Genomic DNA, 20,665 nt, shown 5'->3' with positions numbered 1-20,665 from the left:
TAACCATTTCACTATCAGTCTGAGGATAAAGCCTCACAAAAAGGCAGGATAGTCCTTGAACTAGGTCCTTACTTAAATCAGCACTTCTGGATATGTGATCCAGTAAACATCCTTAGCGCTAAGGCCAGTTTGAATTAGAATTTGTTAGTTAAAAGCACCCAGCTGATATACTGTCCAAATGATGTGGAGCTAACAGTACTGCATTCTCCCCACAGTCAATACACTTTGCCTTTGCTTTGAGGACATCACGAGATAAGATCTTAGCAGACTATTGAAATAACATTACTTTTTTTGTCAGAATATACTTAATACAAAGAGCTGGCCCATGTAATCTAGGCCTAAACACGTCAGAGCTAGACCACAGTATTTAACAAACTGTCTCTCCTATTCCTTTTGTGTCTGATCTTCACTGTACTCTGAATGGCATTCTCAATGAGTTTGATAGAGAAAAGAGTTGCATTGTCCTTACTAGCAGAAAAGGTGTGGCTGTCAGCTGCACCTAGCTTGAATTTCACCAGCAGAATCATCATGGGGCCTGATATTTAGCACATATGTATGTTTGCATGTGACCATCCAATTCCTATTCCAGAAGATAAGAAAATCAGGATGCAGTAAACTACTCTCTCTCTTTTTTTTTTCAACTGAATTAATTAGAATAGTATTCTACATTTGGGTGATGTTTTAACATTTGCAACATGCTTTTATAGACATCACTTCAACAACCCAATGGAGACTGGCAATTGAGGAATTATTATGCCCATTTCACAGATTAAAAAACAGGAGGCCCAGTGACTCTCTTAAGGTCTTGCACAATCAAAAAGTAATGGAGTTTGGTCTTAAAGACATTAGATTCCAAGCCAAAGCCTTCCAACTACTTAGGATTAAATCTAATATACCTTCACATAATAGTAAGACAACCATCAATATTTTTTCAGCTCTTACAATGGACTAGGTATTAAGCGCTCGGCATATATCCCACATTTAATCGTTACAAGCCCATGAGGTTGTGCCATTATTATCCCCACTTTACAGATGAGGAAACTGAGACCTAAAGAGGTAAAGTGACTTGCCCAAATCACCTGGCTAGTTAATGGTAGAGCCAGGGTTCAAACCCAGGCAAGTAGCACTCGGGAACATAAGCTCTCAACCACTTTGCCATACTGACACTTCAACAAGAGCAGAGGTGCCTGCTCTATACAAGATGGCTTGTAGCTGCCCAGAACCCACCAGCTCAGTAAGGACTGAACTGATTTAACGACACCAACTACAAAGGACTATCCAATAATTTTTCTTGTCGTGGAATTTTTTTTTTTTTCTTGCAGTACGCGGGCCTCTCACTGTTGTGGCCTCTCCCGCTGCGGAGCACAGGCTCCAGACGCGCAGGCTCAGCGGCCAAGGCTCACGGGCCCAGCCGTTCCACGGCATGTGGGATCTTCCCGGACTGGGGCACGAACCCGTGTCCCCTGCATGGGCAGGCGGACTCTCAACCACTGTGCCACCAGGGAAGCCCCTGTTGTGGAATTTGATGATACAAAGATTGCCTAAAATAAGCCTGGGCTTACTTAACATCTTATTAAACTTTCCTGACAGTTTTATTGTAACAATAATTGTAACTCAGTTTGACCTATTCTGAAAGACACTCCTGCTTGCTTAGCCAACAGCAGTTCCCCAGGCTCCTACTACACACACACAGGCACATGCACACGTACACACACCTCTCCATTGCTTCCGTGATGTCAAAGCCCACTTCCCGTTATAGGGAGTGAAGGGTGCAGATACCAAACGTACACGTTTCTAGACTCTTTTGCAGCTAAGTCCTGGGTATAGGATCTAATCCTGGCCAATGGGATCTGAAGGGAAGACTGATGAGGGCCTCCAGGAATGGTGTTCCCCCATGATAAAAAGAAATGCAGGAAGAAACACCACCTCTTATACGGTGGATGTGTTAGTACTTGACTGACATTCAGAACTACTACAGCCACCTTATAATCAGGACTATAAATGACAAAGGTGACGTGTTGAGGTGGCAGAGTGGAAAGATGGAAAGTACCTAGGTCCATGCACAGCTGCTGAACAACTCCGAAGCTACCCTACCTCTGGACTTCTCATTAGGTAAGATAATAAGCATCCTTATTATTTAAGCCACTTTAACTTGGCCACTGTCTTATCTGCAGCCTAACGCATCCCAATTCTCAAGTCTCAGGAGGCAGCTGCAGAGAAGAAAGGGCTCTGGATTCTGAGTCAAATGACATGGCTTCTAATCTACTTACTTGCCAGGTGACTCAAGTGGCCTAATGTCTCTGAACCTCATTTTCTACACCTATAAACTTGAGATAACACTCAAGAACACAATAATATCGATAAAACTGAGATAACAGGATAGGAATGAAAATCACATGAGATAATGTGTGTACAACCACTCTGTCAACAGCAATGTTTTACTCAAAGGTAATTGGTCTAGGTAATAGTTAAACTACAGACTTTTTAAACTGGAGCCATCCATTCTAACCCAACTCCCTTATTTTACAAAATAAGAAACATTGATTCCAAATGTCAAATGACTCACTCAGCGTCACATGACTGGCTGGTAACATAACTAAATCATGTATCTCCTGATTCCCAGTCCAATGCTGTCATGCTACCCTCATGCTGACAGGTAATGAGCTACATTAAATACTGGGCCGGTAGCATTCATTCATTCAACAAGTGTTTACTGAACACAACTATATGCCAGGTTCTGCTCTAGGTACTGAGGACTCCTTGAACAACTACCACAACAAAAGTTCCTAACCTCATGAATTTAACAGCCCAGACAGAAATTATTCAATCTACATCTATAAATAATTATTAAGTGCCTACTGTGTACTAGGCACAGTGCCAGGATTTCTATTCAAATACAAGTACAAACTTCCAGGCAATTCCAATAATAGCAACCATGTTTACCAGGATTTGCTAACAAAGAAATAATGTAAAAAGTCTATATTTTACTCAATAAAAGTCAGTATTAAAAATGGCAAGCTCATTAGAAGGAGTTGTGAATACCCTGCCAGCATCTGAAAACGTGGATGGAATGGGGAAGATGGCTAGGACTCTGCTCTACTTGAAGCAGCAAGACTGAATGAAAGAGGTGAGAGCTAAGCCATGTCCTTCCACAGTCTCCAGACTTCAAGGGATGGCTCAGTTGGAAAAGCCCAATAGGGAACATTTAGTAACTCCTTCCCCTCCCCAGGCCTCTGTCGGATGCCCTAGACTCTCCTTTTGCTCCCTATCTGGTTGGAATTCCTCTTCCGCTCTACCTAAACATTCACATGCAAATGACATAATGGGACAGCATCCTAGATCCTATGAAGAGCCACAGCAAGTGACTCTTGGCATCTCCTACTGGAACTGGCTATCAGGCTGCTGACACTGAGCCATTTCATTGTTTGTTTGAAAGGGTTTTTTTGGTCAATAACCACCCAAATTATATAGTTTGTAAAAGAATATTTAAAAGCTATTGTTTCGCAAAAAAAATCCATAACTCATATTTTGTGTGGGTTATAGAGGGAAGAACTGTGTAACAATCTACACTCTCTTAACTTTGTGATTCCCTAAAATGGAGGAAAAAGGCAAGCAAGAAAGGAAAGACAGGTGGATTCCCCAGGGCATGTACTGGTGACTCCAAAAGCTTCTTTTTAAAAAAGAATCATTTTGTCCTCACCCTAAACAAATGGAAAGTTTTTTGTGACCCTATGCTCAGAAGTGTAACATCAATTCCCAGGTTGAAATATTCTAGAAAGGTATAAGGTCCAAAATTATCAAAATAAAATCTTTTAATTCATTTTAATTGGTTAAATGATAATCACCATTTGGGGGCAGATGTGCCTCCAAATAAAACACTTGATTTTCTTAAGCAATGCCAAAATCAACATTTTGGAACATAGCATTTTAACCTCTTTGGCATCAGTTGGGCCATACAAACTCTAACGTTCCAAATTGCTATTAGACTGGCTATAATTTATTGTTTCCCAGAACACCAGGCAATGCATACATGTCCTTCGGGGACTATTTATCTATTCTAAGAAAGACATCCTCCCCCAAAGGGAAAAAAAACAGTGGTGTCAACTCCAAGTGGGAAAGGACAGGGCAGAGAGAGGGCTGAGAGAGCCCAGGAGAACTCAACAGCCCCACTCTCTGCCACTGGTCCCTTCATTATCTACATATTCAGTATGGGTTAAAGTTCTTGTATACCCACTTTAGGACTTAAAGCAAAATGCACAAACTACTCTCTCTGAATCACAAGAGAGTACATGCCAAACGTTTCTGTGCAACCCTGTGGCAGCAGAAAAACTGCCTATCCTGCTAATCCTTTTATTATTAAGTTTAGCAGCAATGCTTAGCCCAGAATGAAATTCAAGATCCTCCAGAAAAGTCAGTGGGAGCCTACTTTCCTGGGAGGTCATGGGGCACCACATTCCTCCCTTGAACTTATCCAGTTGTCAGCTCACAAATTAGTTGTCACTGTCCCTATGTCACAAACTCCCACAAGAAACGGAAAAGAAGGGGGGAAGACCATTCATTCATTCATTCATTCATTCTTGGTTAACATAGCCCAGAGGCAGATTCTTGCCCCTGGGAGACGCTGCTTCCATTCATCTCTCACCAGAACTGGGGTAGGGTGCCCAGTATTTTTAAAACAGCTCACTCCGTCCTGGAGCTTCAAGACTCAGGTATGTGAGAAGAGGAAATCACAGAGATAAATAAGTAAAGAGATTTAAAAGTCAGAAGCCAATAGTGCTGAACCCTGACATGACCTTTCCAGGTTGTGTGCCCCAAGTGGGTCTTGGGACAGAACACATACCTGCCTACATATACACGCACTGAAAGAACACACACACACACACACACACACACACACACACACACACACCGCTGCAGCTCACACTAGATCTACTGCAAGCCCAAAGGCACTTACTACCCGAGGACGGGGTTGCCAGCAAAGCTGCCTTCGCCCAAACAACTGTGGCCTTCTCCAACTTGGACGAGAGCAAATGTCCACCAATATCCCAAAGGGCGCTTTTTCCCGGAACCAAGGTCCTGCAGGGTTCCCTCCCTGTCGGCCTCACAGCCCTTTTCTTTTCTCTGAAACACTCAGATTTCACACGATTCCTTTCGAGGTAGCTCCAGTCCGCGCAGCGCGCGCCCCATCGCTTAAGGCTGGAGCCCAGGGGCTGCCTGGCCTCTCTTCACTCCCGGGAAACTTCGCCGCCGCTCCACGCTGAGAAGTAAAGGCCACCGGTAGAGGGGAGGCAGGGAGAGGGAGCAGGTCCCTGGGACTGAGGGCACCTTCGGAGCCCGGGCGCCGGAGAAAGAAATGAGTGAACCCAGACTGGTGCATGCCTTCTCCACGTGGAGGAAGGGAGGAAGGAAAAAGTGGGCGACATGCAGGTACCCCTCTCGGCTCTCAGAACTCATATATCCCGACGAGGTAGGGAACAGAGGGGTTAGAGTCCCCCAGGAGGCAGGTGCCCTGCGCCCCCAGCCTAGGCGCAGCGAGACTTGAGCGCAGCGCGTAAGCCAGAGGAAGGGGCCCCGGGAACGCAAAACGCGCGCCTGGTGCCTGCGGGGGACAGTGCCCCCATCCCTGGGTAGGGCTCCCAGTCTCAGGGGGAGGAGGAAGAGAAATGTGGCTTTCTAGCAGGCCCCCGACTGGATTCCTCGCCCCTGCCGGTGCACGCCCACCCGCAGAGGCCCCCCAGTCCTGCGCCCGGCGTGTAGTCCACTCCCTCGCCCCAGCACCTGGATGTGGCAGGAGATCTCCGAGTCGTCCAGCAGCCGAATGGTGCATTTCATCTCCTGGCTGAGCGATTTGATGCTGGAGCTCCGAAAGTGGATCATTTTCATGGTCCTCCTGCCTCTCGGCACACAGTGGCAGGAGGCGAACATGCACCGCGGCCCGTGGAAGCGAGCGAGAGGCTCCGGGCCGGCGCGGCGCTCGCCCGCGCGGATACACACACTCGCTCACGCACTGTCCTGGAAACCCGGGCGCGGCTCAGCCCCGGGACACCAGCGGCGACAAGCGCCTGCGGCCACACACGCCGAGCGGCCGGGGCGCGGCAGGCGGGCCCCTCCCTCTCCTCGCTCCCCTCCCTCCGCTCCCTCGCCTCCGCCTCGCCCGCTCCTTTCCCCGCCTCCGCCCCTCGCGCGCGCTCCTGCGCCTCCCTCCGCCCGGGCTCGCTTGCAGAGGATGCCCCGAGCCCGCGACCCCCGGCTGGCGCGCGACGTACTCACTCCCACTCGCGAGGAGCCGCGGCAGGAGAAGGCGGAGAGAGGGCTAACGCTGGTGGCCGGGGCGCCCCGGCAGTGGCCTGCTCCGCCGCCGCCGCCGCCTCTGCGTCAGGCTGGGCCCGGCAGCCTCCTCCCTCTCCGGCCGCGATCACTCTGGCTCCTGGTCGCGCACGTCCCTGCCCCGGCTCCCCCAGGCGCCCGACAGCGACCTGCTCTGCTTGGCCCCAGGGACCTGGCGGCGGGCGGGGGGTGGAGGGCGATCCAGACCTACACCCGCAAGGAGGATTCCCCTGCGGGAGAGGATTACTGGACCAAGAGCGAACCCCGAAAGTGACATGAGGCCCTTGCCCGGCTACAATGGCGAAAAGGCTAACAGTCACAATCCCTGGTACTCATGGGGATTTTTGTAAGCCTTTATTTTATTTAATATTAACTGAGAGTCAATCTCCTTCTCTAAGAAATTCAGAACGTTCCTTAAGCAATTTCTTTTTGTCTCCCAACATTTCACTTCGATCTCTGGTAGCAGTACCTTAGACCCGAGCAAGAGGGTCCTTTTCCTGCCCTAAGGGGGACCCTTAAGGGACTTCCTTCTGCTCCCGCATTGTCCAAGAATGGAGGTATGCCCTGTCCGGTTTTAGGCCAATCTCTGGGTACTGGGAACCCTGGGATTCTGCCTCCAGGATGTTGGGGGTAGGCGTCTCCTGCCCCTCTGTCTCTCCCAGGGTGTCTCAAGCCCCTGTGTGGTATGCCCATAGGCCCAAGGGCGACTGTGGAGGCAGGTGGACTTTGGATGTGGAGGCCAAGATATCCAGAAGTGGGAAGAGAAGGAGGGTCTCTCACCCTGCTGCCCTTGCCTGGGCTGAACAGGTCGTTATTAAGGAGTATTTGTTAGAGGAAGGGTTCATTGCCCAATTGTCGGCTCCTGCTGCAGCTGCACAGAGCCTCCTCATCCAAAGGTATGCCCTGTACTTGGGGTGGGAGGGATGGCCCAGTCATTTCACCTAAACTTGATACACTCTGATGGGCCATCAGTGCTCTAGGACGCCCCCGTGGGATTGGCTGAGGCTTGCCTGGGGTCTGCATTGCAGTCAATTTCCTCCTTCTGCCTGCTCCTGCTTCCTCCCTGTGTTAATCACTAATAAATACCCAATAGGCCAAATTCAGTCTCAGCATTTGCTTCTGGAAACTCCAAACTGTCAAGATAGGAGGATAGAGTATATTTTATTTAACAATTGATAGCTTGATTATTCCTTGTTAATATTTAGATAATAGTATGTGGGCCGCCATGTGTATTCTTGCCCCGGGCTGAGGAATGTTAGGGCAGGACCTGACAGGGAGGTCAGTGTGGAGAGTCTGGGAAGATGTGGATTTGACTCTTGGCCTAGCTACTGGCCGACCCTGAGAATCCTGGGAAAGCCTCTTCATTTCTTTTCTCAGCTTCAGAGGCAAGCCCATTTATGTTTGTTCTGCTCATCTCACAGGTGGCTGAGAAGCTGAGATGAGACAAGGCCAGTGGAGGACACGTCTGTACTCTATAAAGCTCCATATGTATATGAGACGGCAGTGTTGAGACTGTTCCACTCCAGTATGAAAACTACAACTGGGGTTGAATCATCTCTCCCAACCCAAAGAGCAGATCTAAGATAGCCTAGAGATCAAAGAAAAGTCACCACGCAGGACAACCCAAGCTTTTCTTTTAAGGCTACATACTTGTCTCTTCTTACTGTAGCAAGCTTTCAGCTCCAAAAGAGTCAAGCTCAATACCCCAAAATTGTTATCTCAAATTTCAGGGAAGTCGAATAAGGACACTAGGGAAAAGGACAGAACAGAGGTCACCCAAAGTGGGATTGCAAGCAATGGCATTTTGAGGAAATGAGAAGAATCTGAGATTGGCTATCTGGTCTGGTTTGGAAGGCTGAGATTCAACAAGTATAATGTGGGCTTGGGAAGCCCTTGGAATACATGAAAAACAGCTGGGGAAATTACCACACACGGTCACCTGGAGTGAAGTCCCCATTGAAGACAAGGCTTTGGGAAACCGAGTGGCCATGGTCACGACATAACATGAAGAGCAAGAGGAATTCAAAGAATGAACTCAAGAGGTGAGCTTAAAACTGGGCCACTTAAAGAAAAGCAATGACACACTGAGTCCTAAATTCTCAGCTCACAACTTTTTTAAAAAGCTGTATTCTTTCTATGACAGAGCTAAAAGAATTTTTTATTAATTGAACCACAAGGCTAAAAAGCAAACTCAAAATTTTTTCTACAAGTTGCCAAATTACAAAGTCAAGTGAATCATCAGCCTCACCAGATTTCATGTGTGAGAGATAATTATCATCAGGAAAGACTGGGAATCTGGGAATAGAAATGGGGCCATAAAGGAGGATTTGGTTAATTCCTAGTAACTCAAGCCCCCAAGTCCCTCTTGACAGCAGAAGCAAAGCCTCTTCCCTTATCTAAAAAGGCTGTTCCTGCATTGTTTGAAGACCCTATTCCGACCTCACCTGAGGCAGTTACCCTGGAAAGGGAAGACAATCTCCTTGCCACCTCTTGCCCACCACCTCTGACTACTCTCACTCTTAATACTGAATCAGATCCAGGCACCCATGGAAAGCCAGTTACAAAGTCAACCCCAGAAAGAGAAAGAATTACAAGGTTTTGCTAATTTAACTTGAAAAGTATGTGTGTAAATAAACCTAAAGTTGTTGATTTGAGTGCACTTTTCAGTGACTCTGGTTTCAATGTACCATCTAAATAAATTGACTGACTTTTGGACTGAGCTAAATGAAAATGAGAAGGAAGAAATCCCCCAATATTCGTACAGGAAAAAAATCCAAAGAATCAAGGAGAAGGAAATACTGAAGGGGATGCTCATATGAAGCCAGTTCACCTCTCTCGTAACCACGAGTCCTGAGGGGGCCTCCACCACAGCTTTAGGAGAATCATTGCTGAAGGAAGCACAGCCATCATTGAAAAGTACCACAGTGTTTGTTCTCTGTGACCAGGGGTGCTTTGAAAACTTCTGCAGTTAAAAGGAGCTCCCTGATTTAAATAGAGATGATCGGAGCCTGGATTAGCAGAGGACAAAGAGTGGTACTTAACCTTCAGTGCCCAGGACGGCACGGAGACAGTCATGAGCAGTGGGACCCAAATGACTTCAGAGTGATGTGACCCACAGGAATTTGCTGATCACTAGACATCCAACTAAGGTCCTATTTGATCTGTAGAACAGATAAAATTTCTAGGTCTGATAAACAAAAGCCTGACTAAAACTCCCCTCCAAAAATTTCCAAATCTGAACCTGTCCCTACAGACAACCAGAGACATTTGAGTAAATGAAAAATGGATCCACCTGAGGAGTGAGAACATTGGCCACAGCAGAGAAGAACTGGCAAGGTCCAGTTCCTAATAAAGAAGTAGCAGTGGGAGAGATGTCTCATGCTCAGTGGTAGAAGCTGCTGCTCCTTACCGAAAAATTCCCAACCCATGGGTCATAGCACTTTGATGAGCCACAAATGGAAAACAGGTGGCCTGGCCCCAAAAGCTTGATGGTTGTAAATATTGTGCATTGGGTTTTAAAAAAGATTTTTAAGCATTTTTACAGCCATTAAAATTGATGATTGAAAAAGAAATACTTAGGTATAAATCTAACAAAATATATACACATTCTATATAAAAACTTTGATGAAAGAAATCAAAGAGTTAAATAAATGGAGAGATATTCTATGTCTGTGAGTGGGAAGACTCAACATTGTTAAGATGTCAGTTCTTCTCAACCTGATCTATGCAATGCGATTGAAATCAAATCCCAGAAAGTTATTTTGTAGATATTGACAAATTTATGCTAAAGTTTATTTGGCAAGGCACAAAACCCAAAATAGCCAACACAATACTGAAGATAAACAAAGATGGAGACTGACACCACCTGACTTTAAAACAGTATAAAGCTACAGTGATCAGAAGAACAGTGTGGTACTGGTAAAAGAATAGACAAATAAATTAATAGAACAGAATAGAGAGCCCAGAAATAGACCCACACAACAGAGCAAACTGATCTCTGACAAAAAAGGAAAGTCAATCCAATGGAAAAATAATAGTTGTTGTTGCTGGGTTTTTTGTTTTTTTTTTTTTTTACTATCCTTTTCATGTGCTGGAACAACCTGATATCTGTATGCAAAAACAATAATCTAGATACTACTCATAAAAATTAACTCAAAATGGGTCATACAGCTAAATGTAAAATGTAAAACTATAAAACTTCTAGAAGATAATGTAGGAGAAATTCCAGCTAACTCTGAGTTCGGTGATGACTTTTAGATACAACACCAAAAGCATGATAAGTTGGACTTGATTAAAATTTAAAACTTCTGCTCTGCAAAAGACACTGTTAAGAGAATAAGATAAACTACAAACTGAAAGAAAATATTTGCAAAACATATCAGACAAAGGACTTGTATCCAAAATGCACAACAACCCTTAAAGCTCAAAATAACAAATAATCCAATTTAAAAATAGGCAAAAGATCTTAACAGACACTTCACTAAAGAAGGTATACAGAAGGTAAATAGACATATGAAAAGATTCTCAACATCATACTTCATTAGATAATTGCAATAGTAACTATATTGAGATACTACTTCATACTTATTAGATAGCTAAAATCCAAAACACTGACAACACCAAATGCTGACAAGGATACAGAGCAGCAGGAACTCCCATTCATTGCTGGTGGGAATGTAAAATGGTACAGCCACTTTGGAATACAATTTGTTAGTTTCTTGCAAAGCTAAACATAGGTTTACCATACAATCCAGCAATTGTGCTCCTAGGTATCAACCCAAATGAGACAAAAACTATGTCCACAAAAAAACCTGCACACAAATGTTTATAGAAGCTTTATTGATAATTGCCAAAAATTGGAAACGTCCAAGATGTCCTTCAATAGGTGAATGGATAAGCTGTAGTACATTCATACAATGGAATACTATTTAGTAATAAAAACAAATTTAAAAAAATGAGCTATCAAGGCCACAGAAAGACATGGAGGAACCTCAAATATATATTGCTAAGTGAAAGAAGCCAGTCTGAAAAGGCTACATGCTGTATGAGTCCAACTATGTGACATTCTGGGAAAGGCCAAGATGATAATAATAGGGGAAAGCAGGGGCGGGAGGTGGGGAGGTAGGATATATAGGAACTCTTTGTACTTTCTGCACAATTTTTCTGTAAACGTGAAAGTGCTCTTAAAAAATTAAGGGTATTTAGGGACTTTACTGGTGGTCCAGTGGTTAAGACTTCGCCTTCCAATGCAGGTGGTGTGGGTTCGATCCCTGGTTGGGGAGCTAAGATCCCACATGCCTTGTGGCCAATAAAACCAAAACATTAAAAAAAAAAAAAGTAATATTGTAACAAATTCAATAAAGACTTTAAAAATGGTCCACTTTTGGGCTTCTCTGGTGGCGCAGTGATTGAAATTCCGCCTGCCAATGCAGGGGACACGGGTTCGTGCCCTGGTCTAGGAAGATCCCACATGCCGCGGAGCAGCTGGGCCCGTGAGCCATGGCCGCTGAGCCTGCGTGTCCGGAGCCTGTGCTCCGCAACAGGAGAGGCCACAACAGTGAGAGGCCCGCAAACCGCAAGAAAATAAATAAATTAATTTAAATGGTCCACTTCAAAAAAAATCTTAAAAAAAAGAAATTAAGTGTAGTTAAAAACAGATCAGTCTCCACCATGTGAGGACATGGGGAGAAGGCAGCCACCTGCAAGCCAGGAAGAGAGCTCTCATCGGGAACCCAACTGGCCACCACCTAACCTTGGACTTCCCAGCCTCCAGAACTGTGAGAAAATTAATCTCTATTGTTTAAGCCAACAACAACAAAAAATGATCATTGAAAATATTTTGAACACCATTTATATGGCTCCTTCTATTAAATTCTTGCATTTAGTAAATGTTATTTGGGGGCATATAACTCCATGCATTATTGACTTGCCGCCGGAGAGCACCAAGCAGTAGCAACATTGCCTAGCACCTGCCTATTAGACCATCACAATTCATCTGATGGTTAATTTGGTTTTATGATTTGTCTTTCAGATGAATGTAAAATATTTAGTTTTCTTTTTAAATTAATTTTCACAATTTTTCACAATTTTTCAATTAACATAAAAATACATTTGGTTTCTCATTGTTGATATTATTTGCTATGAAATGACTGATTGATTTTCATTAATTCTTTCCATTGTTGCTTCTTGCTTTTCATTTTTTATTTGCTTTTGAAATTTGCAATTAGCCAAATTCAGGTATTGCTGGAATTTCTTTGTATTTCTAAAAACATAAGAAGAAACATAATTTAATGAATTCTATTCATTAAATGTATCTTTGCAATTTCAGGAGATTGATTTTTCAACATACTTTATGCTATATGAGGGTATTAATATTTATATTTTGAGTACTTTTTTCAGAATTTTTGTTAAGTGAAAAGTAAAGTCAATTTTTCATTTTATTTACTGCACACTTCATTTCTTTGAATTTTTGATGTTATTAAATTTTTTTGTTGTAAAATACAGATAACATAAAATTTACCATCTTAAGGGTACCGTTCAGTGGTACTAAATACTTTCATAATGTTGTGCAAACATCACCACCACCCATCTCCAGAACACTTTTCATCTTGAAACTCTATGCAATTAAACAGTACTCCCTATTCCTTTTCCCCCCAACCCCCAGCAACCACCACTCTATGATTTTGACTACTCAATGTACTTGATATAAGTGGAAAAATACAGTATTTGTCTTTTGTGACTGGCTTATTTCACTCAGCATAATGTCCTCAAGATTCATCCATGTTGTAGCATATTACAGAATTTTGTTCCTTTTTAAGGCTGAATATCATTCCATTGTATGTATACCACATTTTGCTTGTCCATTCATCCATTGATAGACATTTGACTTGCTTCCATGTTTTAGCTGTTGTGAATAGTACTGCTATGAACATAGATATATAAATACCTCTTTGAGACCCTGTTTTCAATTCTTCTGGGTATATATCCAGAAGTGGAATTGCTGAATCATATGCTAGCTCTATTTTTATTTTTATTTTTATTTATTTATTTGTTTTGCGGTACGTGGGCCTCTCACTGTTGTGGCCTCTCCTGTTGTGGAGCAGAGGCTCCGGACGCGCAGGCTCAGTGACCACGGCTCACGGGCCCAGCCGCTCCGTGGCATGTGGGATCCTCCCGGATCAGGGCACGAACCTGTATCCCCTGCATCGGCAGGCGGACTCTCAACCACTGCGCCACCAGGGAAGCCCCTGCTAGCTCTATTTTTAATTTTTTGAGGAACCACCATACTGTTTCCCACAGCAGCTGTACCATTTTACATTCCCACCCCCAATGCATAATGGTTCCAATTTCACCACATTCTCTCCAACACTTGTTGTTTTCTGTTTTTTTTTTTTTTTTTGGATAGTAGTCATCCTAATGGGTGTGAGCATTGTAGTTTTGATTTACATTCACCTAAAGATTAGTGATGTTGAGCATCTTTTCTTGTGCTTACTGGACATGTATATATCTTCTTTGGAGAAATGTCTATTCAAGTCCTGTGCCCATTTTTGAACTGGGTTGTTTGTTTATGTGTTGTTTAGTATTTCTCTATATATTCTGGATATTAATCCCTTATCAGATACATGATTTGCAAATATTTTCTCCCATTCTGTACGTTGCCTTCTTATTCTGTTAATAATGTCTTTTGTTGCACAATGTTTTAAAAATTTTTATGAAGTCCAATTTGTCTATTTTTTCCTTTGTTACCTGTGGTTTTGATATCATATCCAAGAAATCATTGCCAAATCCAATGTCATAAAACTTTCATCCTATGTTTTCTTCTACTAGTTTTATTGCTTTAAGTCTTATATTTAGATCCTTCATTCATTCTGAGTTAATTTTTGTATATGGTTTTAGGTAAGGGTCCAACTTAATTCTGCATACCCAGTTTTCCTAGCATCATGTGTTGAAAATACTGTCCTTTCCCACACTATGGTCTTGGCATCCTTGTCAAAAATCATTTGACCACATATGCAAGAGTTTATTTCTAGGCTCTCTATTCTATTCTGTTGGTCTTTATATCTATTATGCCAGTAATACACTGTTTTGATTATTGTAGCTTTATAGTAAGTTTTGAAATCAGCAAGTGTGGATTCTCCAGTTTTGTTCTTCTTTTTCAAGTTTGTTTTGGCTATTCAGGGTCCCTTGAGAGTCTATATGGATTTTAGGATGGGTTTTTCTATTTCTATAAAAACCATCATTAGAATTCAGATAGGAACTGCATTGAATCTATAGGTCACTTTGGGTGACATTATGCTATCTTAAGAATAGTAAATCTTCTAGTACATGAACATGGGATGTGTTTCCATTTATTTATGTCCTCTTTATTTCAGCATGTTTTTCAATTTTCATTGTACAACTCTTTTGCCTCCCTGGTTAATTCCTAAGTATTTTATTCTTTTTGATGCTATTGTAAATGGAATTGCTTCTGTAATTTCCATTTCATATTGTTCATTGTGTATAGAAATGTAACTAATTTTTGCATGTTAACCTTGTATCCTGCTACTTTACTGAACTCACTTATTACTTCTAACAGGATTTTGTGGAATCTTTAGGGTTTTCTACTCATAAGATCATATTATCTACAAACAGAGGTAAATTTACTTCTTCCTTTCCAATTTGGATGCATTTACTTCTTTTTCTTGCCTAACTGCCCTGGCTAGGACTTCCAGTACAATGTTGAATAAAAGTGGCAAGAGTTGGCATGCTTGCCTTGCCCCTGATCTTAGAGGAAATGCTTTCAGTCTTTCACCATTGAGTATGATGTTTGCTGGGTGTTTTCATATATGGCTTTTATTATGTTGAGGTAATTTCCTTCTATTCCAAGTTTGTTGAGTGTTTTTACCATGAAAGTTTGTTGAACTTTGTCAAATGCTCTTTCTGCATCCATTGAGATGATCCTGTGGGTTTTTTCTTTTATTTTGTTAATTTGGTGTATTAGTTTGATCACTTTTCATATGTGGAACCATCCCTGCATCCAGGAATAAATCCCACTTGGTCATGGTATATAATCTTTTAAATATGCTGCTGAGTTCTGTTTGTTAATATTTTATTGAGGATTTTTGCCAATGTTCATAAGGCATATTGCTTTGTAGTTTTCTTTTCATGTAGTGAGTTTGGTTTGAGTATCAGGATAATGCTGCCCTCATAAAATGAGTTAGGAAGTGTTTCCTCCTCTTCAACTTTTGGAAAGTTTGAGAAAGACTGGTATTAGTTCTTTAAATGTTTGGTAGAATTCACCAGAGAAGCCATTAGACCCAGGCTTTTTGTCAGGAGATTTTGATAACTGATTCAATCTCCTTACTATTTATGGTCTATTCAGATTTTCTAATTTTTTGTGATATAGCCTTGGTAGATTTTGCATTTCTAGAAACTTGTCCATTTTATCTAGATTATCCAATTTTTTGGCATACAATTGTCCATAGTACTCTCTTATAATCTTTATTTCTAGAATCAGTAATAATGTCCTAACTTTCATTTTTGATTTTAGTAATTTGAGTCTTCTCTTTTTTTCTTAGTCTGTCTAGCTGAGGGTTTGTCAATTTTGTTGATCTTTGCAAAGAATCAAGTTTCCGTTTCATTGATTTTCTCTATTATTTTTCTATCTTTTGTTTCATTTATCTTTGCTCTAACCTTTATTATTTTCCTCCTTGTTCTAGCTTTGGGCTTAGCTTCTTCTTTTTCTTGTCCTTTAAGTTATAAAATTAGTTTGTTGATTTGGGTTCTTTCTCATTTTTTACTATAAGCATTTATAACTGTAAATTTATCCCTTACCACTGCTTCACTGTGCCCCATAAATTTTTATATGTTGTGTTTTCATTTTCATTCATCTCTAAGTATTTTCTAATTTCTCTTATTTTTTCTTTGATTCCCTAGTTAAGACTGTGTTAATTTTCACAATTTTGTGAATTTTTAAAATTCCCTTCTCATTTCCTTTTGTGTAGATTCTATAGCTACTTCCTTTATTGTTACCATGGGGATTACATTTAACACCCTAAAGTTATAAAACTCTAATTTGAATTTATACCGGTTTAACTTCAATAGTATACAAAAATCTCCTCCTTCACAGCTCTATCACCACCCCTTTTAATTATTGACGTCACAGTATATCTTTGTGCATTGTGTGCCCCAAACCATAAACTAATAATTCTTTTCAATGCATTAGTCTCTTAAATTATGTAGAAAACTAAATTTGTAGTTACGAACTAAAGTTACAATGATACTAGATTTTAGACTAATTTGTTTTAATGTATGGACCTCTTTGAGTTCATCTTACTTAATTAAGCTTCTTGGATGTTTGTATTCATATCTTTCATCAAATTTGGGAATTTTTCAGCCATTGCTTCTTCAAATATTCTCTCTGCCCCCTACTCACTCTCTTCCCCTTCTGGGACTCCTACAATGTATATGTTGGTCTGCTTGATGATGTCCTACCAGTCCCTTAGCTCTGTTTGCTTTTCTTCAGTCTTATTCTTTCTTGTGCTCAGCCTAGAAAATTTCCTCTTGTCCTATCTTTAAGTTTACTGATTCTTTCTTCTGCCTGCTCAAATATGCCTTTGAATCCCTCTAGTGACTTTTTCATTTCAGTTATTATACTTTACAGTTCCAGAATTACTTCTTGTTTTTTTTTTCCCCTAAGGTTTCCTCTCTTTTGATATTTCTCTTTTGTTTATGCATGGTTTTCTTCACTTTCTCCATATCTTCCTTTAGTTCTTTGGGCATCTTTAAGATAGCTGTTTTAAAGTCTTTGCCTAGTAGATCTGCCATCATGTCTTTTTCAGGGACAATTTCTGTTTTGTTTTGTTGTTTTCCCTTTTAATGGACCATACTTTCCTGTTGTTTTTATGCCTTGTAGTTTTTTTGTTGAAAACTGGATATTTAAGTCTAATAATGTGGTAACTCTGAAAACAGATTCTCCTTCTGCCCAGGAATGCTGGGTTTTGTTATTGTTTTGTTTATTGTTTCTTTTGTTTGCTTGCTTTATTGTTGTAGGCTGTCTCTGTTCAAGGGATGAGCCTGAGGTCTCCTCAGGTCTTTTCTGAGCCTGCGGCTTTCCCTAGACATGCACGGTCACTTTCTAGTTTTCCCTATATGTGCAGTGCAATTGTTTTTGAATGTCCTAGCTTTAATGAAGAGAGGGGAGAAAAGGTGTCAGTCCTTTAAATCTGGAAGTCATTTCAGCTGGACAGGGACTTGCAAGAATGAAGGGAGGTACAACAACAATGTTCACCCTCCTCTTTGGCCTGTACTTCTGTGATCAGAAGCATCAATCAGCAATCAGAGCACAGATCCCTGACATCTGGAAGACAGGGTCCTTATTGCCCATCCTAGCTCCTGCAAGCTGTGTGTAGGCTGCTCCAGGAATGGGTTCAGGGCTTCTGCCATGGGGCTAGAGGATAGGGATAGGTAGCTGTTACTTGGCTAAGAGAAGTAATTGACTGAAATTAACCACAGTTTACTTACTGCCCAAGCTTCCCCTGGAAGTTGCAAGCCTTCAATAAATTTCTGAGTTCCAAAACAGTTACATCATACAGCTTCTGCCAATGCAATTATTGCCTAGGAGTGTAGACAGATTCCTGGTACTTCCTCCTCCACCATCTTCCAAGAATCCCCCCTATCACAATTTGTTTTAAAACATTCTAAAGAATGAAGAGGACCTAGAAATACTGATCCAAAGATTTTCTGAAGCCACAAAGGCCTCTAGTTTCATTGTTTTATAATGAAATATTTATATTTTATACATATTTACTTATAAAAATTTTTCAATTAAAAATTTTTTTGAAATTTTATTTTTTTTATACAGCAGGTTCTTAATAGTTATCCAGTTTATACACATTAGTGTATATATGTCAATCCCAATCTCGCAATTCATCACACCACCACCCCACCCCTGCCACTTTCCCCCTTGGTGTCCATACATTTTTTTCTCTACATCTGTGACTCCATTTCTGCCCTGCAAACTGGTTCATCTGTACCATTTTTCTAGGTTCCACATATATGCGTTAATATATGATATTTGTTTTTCTCTTTCTGACTTACTTCACTCTGTATGACAATCTCTAGATCCATCCATGTCTCTACAAATGAACAATTTTGTTATTTTTATGGCTGAGTAATATTCCATTGTATATATGTACCACATCTTCTTTATCCATTCAACTGTCTATGGGCATTTAGGTTGCTTCCATGACCTGGCTATTGTAAACAGTGCTGCAATGAACATTGGGGTGCATGTGTCTTTTTGAATTATGGCTTTCTCTGGGTATAGGCCCAGTAGTGGGGTTGCTGGGTCATATGGTAATTTTAGTTTTAGTTTTTTAAGGAACCTCCAAACTGTTCTCCATAGTGGCTGTATCAATTTACATTCCCACCAACAGTGCAGGAGGGTTCCCTTTTCTCCACACCCTCTCCAGCATTTGTTGTTTACAGATTTTCTGATGATGCCCATTCTAACTGGTGTGAGGTGATACTTCATTGTAGTTTTGATTTGCATTACTCTAATAATTAGTGATGTTGAGCAGCTTTTCATGTGCTCCTTGGCCATCTGTATGTCTTCTTTGGAGAAATGTCTATTTAGGCCTTCTGCCCATTTTTTGATTAGGTTGTTTCTTTTTTAATATTGAGCTGCATGAGCTATTTATATATTTTGGAGATTAATCCTCTGTCAGTTGCTTCATTCGCAAATATTTTCTCCCATTCTAAGGGCTGTCTTTTCATCTTGTATATGGTTTCCTTTGCTTTGCAAAAGCTTTAAAGTTTCATTAGGTCCCATTTGTTTATTTTTATTTCCTTTACTCTAGGAGGTGGATCAAAAAAGATCTTGCTGTGATTTATGCCAAAGAGTGTGCTTCCTATGTTTTCCTCTAAGACTTTTATAGTGTCCAGTCTTACATTTAGGTCTCTAATCCATTTTGAGTTTATTTTTGTGTATGGTGTTAGGGAGTGTTCTAACTTCATTCTTTTACATATAGCTGTCCAGTTTTCCCAGTACCACTTAATGAACAGACTGTCTTCTCTCCATTGTATATCCTTGCCTCCTTTTTCATAGATTAGTTGACCATAGGTGTGTGGGTTTATCTCTGGGCTTTCTATCCTGTTCCATTGATCTATATTTCTGCTTTTGTGCCAGTACCATATTGTCTTGATTACTGTAGCTTTGTAGTATAGTCTGAAGTCCTGGAGCCTGATTCCTCCAGATCTATTTTTTTCCCTCAAGACTGCTCTGGCTATTCAGGATCTTTTGTGTCTCCATACAAATTTTAAGATTTTTTTGTTCTAGTTCTGTAAAAATGCCGTGGGTAATTTGATAGGGATTGCATTGAATCTGTAGATTGCTTTGGGTAGTAGAGTCATTTTCACAATACTGATTCTTCCAATCTAAGAACATGGTATATCTCTCCATCCCTTTGTATCATTTTAATTTCTTTCATCAGTGTCTTATAGTTTTCTGCATACAGGTCTTTTGTCTCCCTAGGTAGGTTTATTCCTAGGTATTTTATTCTTTTTGTTGCAGTGGTAAATGGGAGTGTTTCCTTAATTTCTATTTCAGATTTTTCACCATTAGTGTATAGGAATGCCAGAGATTTCTGTGCATTAATTTTGTATCCTGCAACTTTACCAAATTCATTGATTAGCTCTAGTAGTTTTCTGGTAACATCTTTAGGATTCTCTATGTATAGTATCATGTCATCTGCAAACAGTGACAGCTTTACTTCTTTTTTTTCCAATTTGGATTCTTTTTATTTTTGTTTCTTCTCTGACTGCTGTGGGTAAAACTTCCAAAACTACGTTGAATAACAGGGGTGAGAGTGGGCAACCTTGTCTTGTTCCCAATCTTAGAGGAAATGGTTTCAGTTTTTCACCATTGAGAACGACATTGGCTGCGGGTTTGTCATATATGGCCTTTATTATGTTGAGGTAGCTTCCCTCTATACCCACTTTCTAAAGAGTTTTTACAATAAATGGGTGTTGAAGTTTGTCAAAAGCTTTTTCTGTATCTATTGAGATGATCATATGGTTTTTATTCTTCGATTTTTTAATATGGTGTATCACATTGATTGATTTGCATATATTGAAGAATCCTTGCATCCCTAGGAAAAATGCCACTTGATCATGGTGTATGATCCTTTTAGTGTGCTGTTGGATTCTGTTTGCTAGTATTTTGTTGAGGATTTTTGCATCTATATTCATCAGTGATATTGGTCTGTAATATTCTTTTTTTGTAGTATCTCTGTCTGGTTTTGGTATCGGGGTGATGGTGGCCTCGTAGAATGAGTTTGTGAGTGTTCCTTCCTCTGGA

At 41.1% G+C, this 20,665-nt stretch overlaps 1 protein-coding gene across 1 annotated transcript in view; it reads right to left on the bottom strand.

Moving 5' to 3' along the window:
• FRMD3 (FERM domain containing 3) overlaps positions 1-5,925 on the bottom strand; it is a 309,241-nt gene extending 303,316 nt beyond the window's left edge. Inside the window, exon 1 of the mRNA XM_060100743.1 lies at positions 5,779-5,925. Coding sequence (XP_059956726.1) covers positions 5,779-5,925 — 147 coding nt within the window. The remainder of the gene's footprint in view (positions 1-5,778) is intronic.
• Between the last annotated feature and the right edge of the window lie 14,740 nt (positions 5,926-20,665).

Source organism: Mesoplodon densirostris, chromosome 6 (genome assembly GCF_025265405.1).
Source record: "Mesoplodon densirostris isolate mMesDen1 chromosome 6, mMesDen1 primary haplotype, whole genome shotgun sequence".
Taxonomy (NCBI): Eukaryota; Metazoa; Chordata; class Mammalia; order Artiodactyla; family Ziphiidae; genus Mesoplodon; species Mesoplodon densirostris.
The sequence above is the reverse complement of the archived record's forward strand: the minus strand, read 5'-3'. Positions and strand labels throughout refer to the sequence as shown.